This window comes from Azolla caroliniana, unplaced genomic scaffold, assembly GCF_043228905.1.
Source record: "Azolla caroliniana isolate FFs.n. ecotype wild unplaced genomic scaffold, voAzoCaro1.0.p SCAF_10, whole genome shotgun sequence".
NCBI lineage: Eukaryota > Viridiplantae > Streptophyta > Polypodiopsida > Salviniales > Salviniaceae > Azolla > Azolla caroliniana.
Genome location: NW_028230445.1, coordinates 16,594,388 through 16,607,196, shown reverse-complemented (window position 1 = coordinate 16,607,196; position 12,809 = coordinate 16,594,388). Strand labels below are relative to the sequence as shown.

The 12,809-nt window shown below is 35.3% G+C and overlaps 1 protein-coding gene across 1 annotated transcript; it reads right to left on the bottom strand.

Annotated features, from left to right (window-relative positions):
• Positions 1–5,745: 5,745 nt before the first annotated feature.
• On the bottom strand, positions 5,746–11,729 carry LOC147859218 (sodium-dependent phosphate transport protein 1, chloroplastic-like). Its single transcript, XM_087325353.1, has 12 exons — positions 11,462–11,729; positions 10,036–10,598; positions 9,813–9,920; positions 9,301–9,456; positions 8,947–9,162; positions 8,594–8,803; positions 7,796–7,933; positions 7,194–7,295; positions 7,054–7,119; positions 6,270–6,354; positions 6,004–6,102; positions 5,746–5,885 (listed from the first exon to the last, which is right to left on the bottom strand). The coding sequence occupies exons 1-11, from the start codon at positions 11,502–11,504 to the stop codon at positions 6,005–6,007; spliced, it is 1,785 nt and encodes a 594-aa protein (XP_087181479.1). The 5' UTR covers positions 11,505–11,729; the 3' UTR covers positions 5,746–5,885; position 6,004.
• Positions 11,730–12,809: the final 1,080 nt, after the last annotated feature.

The following is a 12,809-nucleotide window of genomic DNA, read 5'->3' as shown; positions in this document are numbered from 1 at the left end:
CATGTTATCGTTAAGCGAACAATCAAAACCAATGGAATTTCTCCAAGATCGAGAAGCTTGGAAGTTTTCTCATTTCACTAGTTTGGATGTGTTACCATTTGAGTACTCGCTACTACCACCAAGCTCTATATTGATGATACTTTACACCCAGCCCTCCTCAACCATTTGAAGTTTTATAAATTGACATGCTAATTAAAGTTAAGATTCTTACTAATAAGTATGCTTTACATTGTCATCATATTCAGAAATAGAATCAACCTTAAGTTATAACCAGGATGAATTCCAACTTGCATCCACACTTCGATCAATTTATTGTGTAGAGCTTGTCTCCGACACAAAATTTTGCATTTATCTAAATCCCCTAAACATATTCCTTGTGAAAGATCAAGAGGCTTGCCACCAACATATTTTGTTGATTCATTTATATGCAATTGTTTACCCACATAATTAGCAATTATCGTGTACATATTTGTTGTGCTTATTAATATTTTAGTGATTGTGAAATATTCACACCCATGTAAAATATAAAGAGATGGACACCATAAACTAAGAAGCTTATGAACCACAAATAGGTTAATGTAACATTATTGAACTAATTATTCAAATTGCCAGTTCTAAAAGTTAAAAACAACTTAGCACGAAAACTGGAGCATTTTGGAAATATGTGAGATTTGTTACGTCATGAATTTAAAGCCAATTATAATAAAGTGGCCTCTTACTTTCCCAAATTTCTTATTGTCTACGTTCTTCTAGTTCTTTTAAGCTTATAGTTATCACATAAAAAAAGCAATATATTATCACACTTTGTAGAGAACTAGGAAGGTACACAATGAAAAGTCTGAGGGATTACTCCATAATTGAGATTGTAACCTTGAGATGTTCATGAACTAAGAAGGCTTTCATTCTCATTGTTCTCATTTTAGCTTTTCATTCAATAATACCAAAACATGTTGCCTTTGTTGAGAACGAGGATGGTACCAATTGTAAAAGCCGGCAAAAGTTGATCTACCGCAAAACTTTTCTATCTTTCTACAGTGAAACTCTTTGACATCAAGCATATCATAAAATATTAAAGACTCATCAAGGCCATAAATAATTGTTTAAGGTGAAATAAAGTTACTAGTACACTCTCGACTTTTGACAAAATCGGGGAATATTGTTGTTGTAAAGCTCTTATAACACTTGTATCCTCGAGAGATTCTCTAAACCTTTTATGACACGTTAAAAAGGGAGTTGTTGGCTTTTTGAGATATATTCATATGTTTTTTTATCAATTGACAAGAATTTTGATTTGAATAATTCACATCATTCTTTTGTTTTGAATGTTTTACTTGCTTCCTATGAAATGAATGCATGCAATTGCCTTTTTTAATGTAAACCTCAATGATTATATACCCCAAACAACATTAATTAGGGAAGGGTCATAATTCTACACCACCATTTTGTTTTTATTCCATACAAAGATCAAGTAGCACTGATTCACATTCACTCGAATGTGCATGGAAATCAACAACTTTTATCAAAACTTTTGAAAATTATCACTAGAAGATAAGATCACAATATCCCTTTTGTATCACTATAGGCTGGTAAAATATTTGACATTGCAAGGTATGCTTTGTTATTTAACACGGATTTAACTGTTGATGAAGAAATGTGCATCGCGTATGAATTAAATGTTGTATTAAGCAATATACTAACATAATATAAAAGTTTTCACCATGATTCCCACAAGCTTGTCATAGGCATAAAACAACACGAAATCTCAATGTTTAATATGATGGCTACAATTGATGACCATCTTGATTATTTGATGAGCCTTTGATGAGCCCTACCTTGATTGCTAATTAGTGATCGGCAACGGCTCGGCTCAAGCCTAAACCGGTTTTAAACGGCTTGTGGCTCGGCTCGGCTTGAGCCTTGCCAAACCGGCTCAAACCGGTTAAGCCATTTATGTGATTTAAGAATTAGGGTTTAGAAAGTTAGAAAGTAGACACTTAGAAGTTAGAAGTTAAAACGTGAAAGTTGACAAAGACACTTATACAAAACCATAGGTAACTAATTGTCGAGTGACGAGATTGTAGTGGATGATTAGAGGACCTCCTTGTTGTTATATACATTCTTTGAAGAAGGATTGGATCACTGAGAGTGACAGGTCGCCATAGCCTCGGGGATCGTGGTTCAGGTGGTGAGAGGCAGGGGATTCATGGATGTCAACCGACCAATCATAGTAGTCTAAGGAGAGGGAGTCGCAGAGAAGGGACTTGGAGTTGAATTTGGACTCATCCGTGGTAAGGCCGAGGGGGTGGGAGTTAATGCAAAGGAGAAGAAGAGTAGGAGGAAGTGGTAGTGGTGTTATTTGGGTTTCTTCACACCTCAAAGCTTTTTTGTCCCAAACCGGTTCCTAAACCGGTCTAGGGATCAGTTCGGTTTGGTTTGGTTTAGGTTTGAGAACCCCAAAACGGTTTAGGCTGGTTAAGCCCAAACCGAATTGTTGCCGATTCCCACTGCTAATTTCTCTAAAACGTTGGTATAGCAAAAGCACATATGCAAAAAATTGATAAACATAGAAAACTCAAGTTGGGTTTAGCGAGCAATTTATCTCTTAGTAACGATATCCTCAAGTACTTAAGGTACTCATCATGTGGATAAACAAACTACAATGATATAAAATATTCCTTCCAAAATCTTATAGATATCCCTTAAATACTTTATGGTCCACCTAGTGATGTTTGTTGGCATGTTTTTTAACCCACAAAACACCTTGTGCATGCATAAACTTCCCATTTGGTAATGCACAATGTTATGTCCATACATCTTCATTGGGATTTTATTATACCAACACAAAATAAGAAATTCCATTTCGTGTGCAACTACGTTCAATATATATAAGAGCGATAATGCATATATGTTGGATGCTACATTCAATATACATAAGAAAGATAATGCATATTGTTATCGTTCCATTATCTTTTGGAATCATGACGATAATGGAATCTCACATAGTTTTTCCCCACGTGCACCATGACCCCTTCTCACCCCAATAAAGTTGTTCAAATTTTTCTTGATGTGTCTAGTGTAGCTAGGAATCATCTTGTACATTTGTCAAACTTGAGGGTCTACTTTCCTCATATGTATGATTTTGTGCATAAACTTATTTTGCTTTTAAGTTAGGAGGCAACCATACTAATACTCTAGTAATCATCCTAATTGTCTAACCATCTTGTTTTGTGCCCATATTTCACCAACAAATTAATTACCTTTGATTCTAAAATGCATTATTCCCAACCCTTAACAAAAGAAGATAAACTAATTCATCCTAATTGTCTTGCCATCTTATTTTTGTGCCCATGTTTTCACCAACGAATCCATCATCTTTGATTCAACTCATGATTCACAAAGCTTGTCCATTGATTGTACTTGACTACAAATTTTCCATTCGTCATTCCCTCGTTTTAACAGGTACTCTGCTTGGCAATGTCCTAAGCCCAAATCCAGAAAGTTGGGACAATGATGTGATCATGTTCCTTCAGTTATTGAGACAACAATGGGATCGTGTTTTTGGTGGACAAACTGGCACTCTCTAGAGTCTACAATTTTATGTGAATCAAACTTCTTTGCAAAAAGATTACAACCTCTATATTTGCACCATTTATGTGTTCTCATTAGTCTTTGCACCATTTATTTGTTCTCATATTGCTTACCTAAGGATTCTCAATCATCATTAATTATAGGAATACTTGGTGCAACTTCTTAAAGTGCAAGCAATACGACTAATATACTTTTTCATTGTGACCATATGCTTTTTTTTTCTCAATTTTATATTGTTATAATGCATTGAAGCATCATGTGAGTTTCAAGGTTTGTGGGCTTTTTAAACTTTGTTCAAGATTATTATATTTTTATATTGGGACATGGCTATACCCTTTGTGAAAGCTAATATAACTAGAAAGGTCATGGCTATTCATACACCTTTTTCATTCTAGAGCAACATAAATTCGTCACTAATCCTTACACCTTTTGCTATTTTGCATGGTTGGTTGGTTAACCATTCACCTTCACCTAGGAGGCAAACATTTACTCGTATGGAGGCTACTATTTTTCACATCAATATATACACATTCATATCATAACTTTACATCGACGATGGACATCTATTTGGTTGAAATATATCAATGAATTTGGTTGTCTACACCTTGCTCCAATCACTGTTTGTAGTTTACTACGCTCGCATTTTCTTTCTTGCTCTCCAATATATTAGCCGTTCGCTTTCAATCATTTTCATGGCTGTATCCGGTTTATAAATTAGCACTTCAAACTCAAGTTGTTGGGATTGTTTACCACAATCCGCATTTACTAAATGCATGACTTTTTTACCACCATCCTTTTCTAAAGTAGTCAACATTTTCCTTACCATATTATGCATACAATACATGATAGATGTTAGAGATGAAAGTGATATAATGTATGTATGGTTAGGTTAATAGACCTACTAGATCAAACCACATGCAATATCTTGATTCAAAGTTTGTTTTCTTATAGAGAATAAATCGAGCAAATTTTTACCATACTTTCAAGCTAGACACCAACTCCTAATCTTGAGGGTCATGGGATAAATAATAATAATGCATTTAAACACTCAATGTGAACAAATTCAAAAACTATATTGTGCGACCAATGCAAGACCCAAATTACAAAAGATAAATGGTACAAGTTGAGGGGTCTCAATTTTGTTTGGATGGAAAATCCATGCACATTATCATATGTTAGGTGTCAATACATGCCCATTTCATGGAGAATTGTATGGCCTCATTTGCAATTGGATGGAGGGTTCATACATAAGATGTCAATTACAAGCCCATTTCGTGGTCAACTATACGATCATCTACATTTGATCTACATGTAGACCCTCGTAAGACTACCTACCATATTGTGCTTATTCGCTTTGTTGTTCAATGGTATGAGTTTATCATAAAGTGTCTTAACCAACCAAAGTAACAAATACACAAGTGTTTGTTATGGTAGGGAATGCATGTAAACCGCATCCCAACTAAAGGGTCTCAATTCAAAAGGACTTTGGGCTTCCTGACAACTATAACTAAGTACCTAATCCAATGGTACAAACCTAACCTTGTGTAGAAGTATATAACTAACCCAACTATTGTCTCAACTTTCAACTTTGGTTTGGAGGATAACTGACCTTTGGGCTCCTCACATAATGATAATTCTCATTAGTACAAACCTAACATTTTACAAAATTATTACATATCCAACTTGTTTGCGAAATGTTTGCATGACTACTTTTGCCGATCCGCTTACAATCCTTATTTCATTTTATTAAGCAAGCCTTTATTCGTTTCCTAAAGCTATTGAAGCTTGCATTTATAATGACCTCAGAGGAAATCGGTTAAAATATCAAAACTTAATGAAATCTTTCATAAATGAATGACACCCAACATCTATGATAACAATCATCTCCTTTATTTGGATAACTTACACATTACTGCGCAAATGCAATACCTAAAACCCAAGACCTCTGACAACTTATTAGAAACCAATAATTCATATTAGTTTCTTGTTTGATCAAATGTTCAATTTAGCCTTACAAAGGGTTTTAAGTGCAAAAAATTTGGATATCCTTGTATAGTATGGTTTGTGTTCAAAGAGATGGCAGTAAGTCCCCTTCTCAATATATAGTTGTACTCTCAATGTACAGAAAATATGGTTGCCATTAGCATGGCCACATAAAGAATCACCTTCTCCTCATAATTTCTATGATTGGGGAGATTCATAATGAAGGGCAGCTTCATCTCAGAAAGCTTACCTTCTTTACAAATATTAGTAAGAAGGCTAGGATAGATGGCTTGACCCCAAACATCTCGACACTCCTGACAAAAACATCACAAGATATATCATCGGAAAAGGCGAAGATCAAACATGTTCTCAATTTTGCATTTTATTGTTTTACATAGCTTTCTTGGATATACATATATTATGCACACTCACCTCAGTCAAAAACTCGTTCTCCGGTAGCAAATACGTTCCACACAATTGTTCCAATGATGTATAGAGCAACAGATACTTTGAATACATCACTCCAACTTCCTGAAAGATTAATCACATGAATCTTTTATTAGTCTCATCACTACCGACTTATTACACAAGACAGTTTTCGTTGTGTAACACATGGAAGAATGTCCCCTCTTTGGTCTAAAGTTGAAACAAATTCTCTTTACCATTTATTATATAGAAAAGTTTAATAGTGTAATTACCGTGTTGAAGAATGTAACCTGTCGCTGCTGTCCCAAAAACACCCGCAAGCACACCAGCAGTATTTGATAAACCAAGCAAAACTCCCTACAAAACACAACATTTTACCATATCAACAAACCCATTAATTTCTCATTATGACATATAAGTAAAAATCATGACGAAAAAAGCATGTTAAGACAATCCATAAAGCCAATCCTCTCTCTTTAGGAACAAGTTAAAATTTGCAACGAAAAACTACATAATTTTAATACATTGATAAAAAAAACTTATATTTCTCTTTACCAGGAATACAAGCAAAACTTCCTACACAAAGACATCGTTTTAAGGCATCAAATATAGCCAAATTCTCTTTATTAGGAACGTGACCAAAGCTCACATCAAATGAATGATTTTAAGATATCAATAAAAACCACATTTCTTACAAGGAATCAACTTAAATCATGCTTAAATCATGCTTTCCTTTACAAATTTCAATCCTTTTCGGCAATGTAATATATGAGCATGAAAGCCTACATTCTGGGGAAGAGGGGGGGGGGGGGACTCAGAACAATTCGAAACTCTTAGATGTCTACCAGAATACCCTCGGTTTAAAAACAAATACGATATATCACCCTGTTGTAGTAAATAAGGTCATTTTTTGAAAACCTAGAGATATTCTCATAAACATCTAGATTGTTGGTTCTACGAGATTGTTGATGTACAAATTAATCACTTTCTATTTTGTGAAAACAAAATAAAAGAATACAGTCAAGAATCATCAAAATAAGATAATGTATAGCTTACCGCATAACGTGGCCCAATATCTTGGTGGTTGGAATAGAGTCCCGATTGTGAGAATGCATCACTTCCCTGGAAAGATGTGAAAACTTTAGAACCTCGTCAAAGCAAAAACAAAACTTAAAATCTGAATGTTCAAACCTTACCTGAGACCCCATCATGCATAGAACAGCTTGGGTAGGTGATGTGATATTACCAAGTTGAGTGAGGAAAAATGCAGGGCCAAGAAACCCAATTGTTTGCATTATCTAGAATGTTGTTACCATGACACAAATATGGTAATAAGCATTTAGATTATTATTGCCATCGAATTCATAAAAAATTATAAATAATCTATTAGTTAGCAATTGTATTGTGCTCTTGTGACCTCCACATCCTCTATTTTATAGTCAGAATGCTGAGGCTCCAGACCCTTTATCGAGGTGTTCACATCATCAATTGTAAAACAACCCTCTATATAGTCATGTGTGGTAACGAAATAGTAAAATGGTGATCTTGGTAAGAAAAAATTCAGAAACCAAATTGCTTTTTCAGTACAATCTGATAATTATAGTCTACAGTGGTAAGTTTCCCCATTATTCAAACACATATTTCCTTCTTCAGTTGGTTTTTCATGAATATAATGCCACCCTTTTTTCCCCTATTGAATGTCTGTATAAACAAACAAGCCCCCCCTTTTAATGTACTGTTTTGTTCAGTATGTACAAAAATTACATGTGTATCCAACCAAACAGCAAAAAGCAGTTACCTTTCGGACAGTTGTCACGGAGACACCTTTGCTCACAAGGGTATCCGCAATCCAACCACCCACATTAGCAGCTACAGCCATTGTAAGCCATGGGAGAACCGAGAACAATCCAGATTCCATAAGATTGAATTTCAAAACCTATCCAAAGTACAAAAAACCCATTTTATCCATAAGCAAAATTTTATGAACATTTGAAAACAAATTGAGGTAGGGAAAACATGTATGTACTATTTACAGGCCAATGGCTACTTTTCAAGATTTTGGAAACCTTTTAGCTACATTTATGGCGAAGAATTTTGAAAGATTCAACCAATTTTACAATAAATTAAGGATACGCCAAAGATAAGCTAAATATTGGTAAAATTTGAAAGATTAGCTCTATTTTCTACACTGTCAAGGTTGCTTAATCTATAATTTTGCCCAGCCATTAATATTTAGTAAGTCAAAGAGGTTCTTTCCTTTTACACTCATTCGAGGGTAAAGATTAAGTGAACTCCATGGATCTACTAAATGTAAACTGTTTTTTGGGAGAAGTTACACATTATTGAAACCCTAAATGAAACTAGAAATGAATTGCACTAATCTTTCAGTTTTTCACAAATTTTTAGGTTTATCTTGGTGATATTGCATGTAAGTTCTTATTTTATAGTAAAAAAAAAAAAGGGAAAACGTTTTAAGAAAACACTTCATTATAAAGAAATAGCCAAATGTCTCCAAATTCTTGTGATAAAATGGCCATCTCGAAACAAACGACCCTAGTTTGTTTATCTCCATGGTTAAAATTCTCCATTATTGTACCTGGAAATAGTATGTGGGCATCCATGTCAGAAGAATAAAAGTTCCCCAGTTGTGGCAGAAGTGGCTGATAATCAATGCCCAAACTGGTGCCTTTGATAACAATAGCTTCCATGGAATATCTTTCACTCGTTCCTTGGGTTGATTTGTGCCTAGAATCAACTTCTTTTCCTCATCACTTATGTCAGGATCTTCATCTGGAGAACTGTAGGCCTTTATTATAAACAAAACAAAACAAACAAAGAGGCCATAGTCAAATCAATCATACATAGAGAGAGAACATAGTGCATAATAACCTTTTTTTGTTAAAATTTCTATGAATAAAAGAACAAAATAAAATGAAACTAGAAACTCACCAAACGCTGCCAGGCCAGGTACCAAAAGACACCCAGAAAGCCAAAGGAGAAAAACACAGAGGGCCACTGGAACATATGGATAAGTGAAGGGGAAAATGCAAGCCCTGTGACTGACCCTAGATACATCCCACTATAAACAAATGCTAGCGACCTGCTTCTTTCACTTACTGGAACCCATTTAGAGAGCAAATTGTTCATCGCCGGCATTGCTACCCCCTGGCAAAATATATATATATATATATATATGAGTTAAGAACACTAGGTAAATAATTAGCCTATTTTAAATGAAAAAATAGCTGTCACATTTGGCAAACCTTTTACACAGACGTAGATGTCAATGAATAACATAATTACCTCACCGATACCCATGCATGCTCGGACTAAAAGCAAACAAGGGAGCCCAAGCTTTGCTGCCAATGGTGTAACAACAGTAGCAAATGACCACCATACTACTCCAAATCCCAACACTTTCTTTCCACCAAAGCTATCTGCCCATATCCCTCCAGCAATCTATTTTCACATTCACATTCATCAGAAACAAGATAATAAGCTCATTCTGACACTAGTACACACAAGAACAAAACTTAGTGTGCCAGAGGCCACAGCCCAATCACAATCAACTTTTCACAATCATCCCAAGCTTCATACCACAAATTTGTAAATTCACATTGTTTAGGAGATGGAAAACTCTTCATTCCCAATCTTTTAGAAAGTTCATAATGGATCTTGAGTTTTAAAGAGATTGTCTTCCTTTGACTACAAAACACAATCTATTGGCTAAGTGTTTATTGCAAAGACAGGTATCCTGGTAAATATCCAAAACGGTAGGGTTAAAATCCACAAAAAGGAGAAAGTAGTTTGTTGACCTGAGTAAGCAGATATCCCCAGAAAAAAGAAGATTGCACTAGCCCAACAGTTGCAGCGTTCCACTTATATTCAGCAGCCATAGGTAAAATAGCTATGCTCATGTTTACCTGTGAAAAGAAAAAAGCAGAAGGCAAAAAATAAGCAAACAAAGGAAATGAAAAGGTTCTTACAAATAAACTATATCTTTTGAAAATTTAAAGGAAAATTGCATTGATTACTTGCCCGATCCATATTGCATAGAAGAAACGCAAAGAAGCAGAGGACCACGATGACCCATCTTTTGGGAACCCCGCTCAACCATGATGGAGCAACATGATTGGAAATATCTTTTTGCGATAAAGCCATTGATGCACCATTAGAGCCAATTTCATGGGTTGATGCTATTATATCTGGTGGAGGGGGTTCGTATTTCAAATCTCCAAGTCCAAGACTTTCAGAATGCGAGCCTTGGCTATTGCGTGTTATATTTGACTTTTCATTCCTCCGGGTCTTGTTTGAATTCCCATTGACTGCATCTGATGATAAGAAACACCTAAATCGCAATGCACACTGATTGTTGCTGACTGCAATGTTTCGTGTGCTTGCCAAAGTGGATGTGACATAATATACAGAAGATTTGCCCATATTGTTTGATTGTACAGTACCACATGCATTATATCCGTTCTGTAAGATCCGACTTTGATTCTTCGAAATCAATGAAATTGTGCATGTTTTTGGTAAAGTAGAGCATTTCCTTATCATGCTAGTCCTCACATTCTTGTAATCAAAACCATGCTTGCTTTCTTCTGCATGTTGAATAAGAGATTAAAGGTGTTGACAAGAGAAACTTACATGTAGGATGCTCATAACAGAATACATCTTTAAAAACTTCTAAAGACAAAGTTACTGTGGTGTGTGTTTTGTGTCGACCTCCAATCATAAACCGAAAGAGAAATTATACATGTGTGTGTCACCAAAAAGTCGATTACACATGAAGAAATCATCTTAAATAGATTGAATGAAGGATGTATACGGAACAGATGCTTTTTTATCTAATTTAAAAGCTTAAATACTAACGGATTTCTAGTTGAAAATGAAAAGAACGAGAATATCAAACTCAATCGGCAGATAAGGGGGAATATGAGCTATTAAAACCGTGGATAACCTAGAATGACATACAGAGTTGGAAGATGCTTGGTATACATAAATTAAACCATGATTGGAATTTGCATGATGACATATAGAATCAGATGATGCTTGGTATAAATAAACATTAGAAACAATCCATGTACATGAAACTAAAGAGTTATAACATTGAAGCGTCTCCATGATTGTCCTAGAAGTATATAGACATACATAAATACTGCATATTGTATACATATGCATGTATTAGAAATACATACATACATATATATATATATATATATAATATGCATGGTAATTACCAAAAAGGCTCATTCATTTTGAATTGGTTTTGTCTTTCTTAACACAGCCAAAAACTTCATGCTGTATAATGATCCAAATACAAATGTATGCAATTCAAATGCTTATCTAAAAGCAATACATTCTTTTGAGTCAGTGAAGACTCAAATTCAAACAAAATTACACACACACACACACACACACATACAAAAGAAAAAGTTAAATGAAAGAAAAGTATTATAAGTACCTGAACAATAAAGAGAAGTGTTGGCAGCGAGCTGAGAAGACATGATGGAGAAAGCAAAAACAGAAGAGGAAGATGCTCAAGTTGAAGAGGAAACAGAGCAACCCATATTAGGGATTAAAACCCTAAGCAAAGGAAATCCTGATTTTGGGTTACAGGGGAAAAGAGTGGGAGAAAAGAAGAAAGAAAGCATTGGTTCACCATATTCGTTATCCTTTAGATTTTGGTTGCATATTGAAGCTCCACTGAGTGTGGAGGAGCAGCAAAATAAACCACAACCCAACACAATTATTTTTTTTTGCATACCCCCAATTTCCTTTCTTTGTATGAGAATGAGGCCACGTCTCACAAATCCAAACAAATCAAAATACATAGAAAAAAGAAAAAAAAACAGAAGGAGAGGGTCACACTCTTCAGACTTCACCTTTTCTCTTTATGATAATGTTGGATTTACACACATATCCTGGCCTTGTTGTCCATACTTCTGGCCATACTCCTGACCATATCCTTCTGGCCACATGCCTTCTCGCCTCCCGATTTTTTACCTTGCTTTTGATTTGACCCAGGACAAGCCCAAGAACCACCAATACATCCAATCCAGTGTCAAGCCATGGTCTCATTCCTACCTCTCCCCGATATGTCCCCCATCAACACCATCGAAGCCCATCTATGCCTCCATGGAGGTATAGATTTGCATCTTGTCATTCGATGCATCACTCCACCTGACATGCGTTCCTACCTTACATGTGTTCCTCACCATGGCTAGATCACATTGTCAAGCCTTCTTGTTTAAGATTATACCTTACTATAGGCGGCCCTTTCCTTTCATCACGCCTTCTACATGTTCCGTTGATTACTTCACTTAGAATTCCTCCTAGGACCAAATTGTCGTATGTTACGAATCACGATTGTCTTCTAGAGACTTCCAACGGAATATCTGACAATCGACATCTGTGAAGGTTCAAAGGTGTACCAAATCGCTAAGCAAAGACTTCACTTGTCATCAATGTCTATTTATACAATTGGACATTGATTTCAAGGGAAGCTCAATCTTCCAATCAACTATTGCAAACAAGGTTTTTCCCTTATTGGTTTGTTACCAAGGAGTTCGGATAACTATTGTGGGCAAAGTAGGCAAAAACAATTGTCTTATGCCCTAGAGTGCATTCCACTAAGTAATTAAGTAATTTTGATGAGCCGCTCAACTCTATCTACTAAATTATCCATACTTTGTTATGCAATCAAAATAAAAAGAGAATTTAGCTTATGTTCCTAAGGTAAACTAGATAATAAATATTGCACCAAAAAAACAACAAATCCATCATTTCTATTCTCCAATAACGATTAGTTT

Bases quoted from the DNA above. Each gene is read 5' to 3' on its own strand.
- LOC147859218 (XM_087325353.1), bottom strand. From the start codon at position 11,504: ATGTCTTCTCAGCTCGCTGCCAACACTTCTCTTTATTGTTCAG. The intron at 9,457-9,812 runs GTCAACAAACTA...ATGTGAAAATAG, and splicing joins GGGGATATCTGCTTACTCAG to ATTGCTGGAGGGATATGGGC. The intron at 7,934-8,593 runs GTACAATAATGG...TACTTTGGATAG, and splicing joins TGCCCACATACTATTTCCAG to GTTTTGAAATTCAATCTTAT.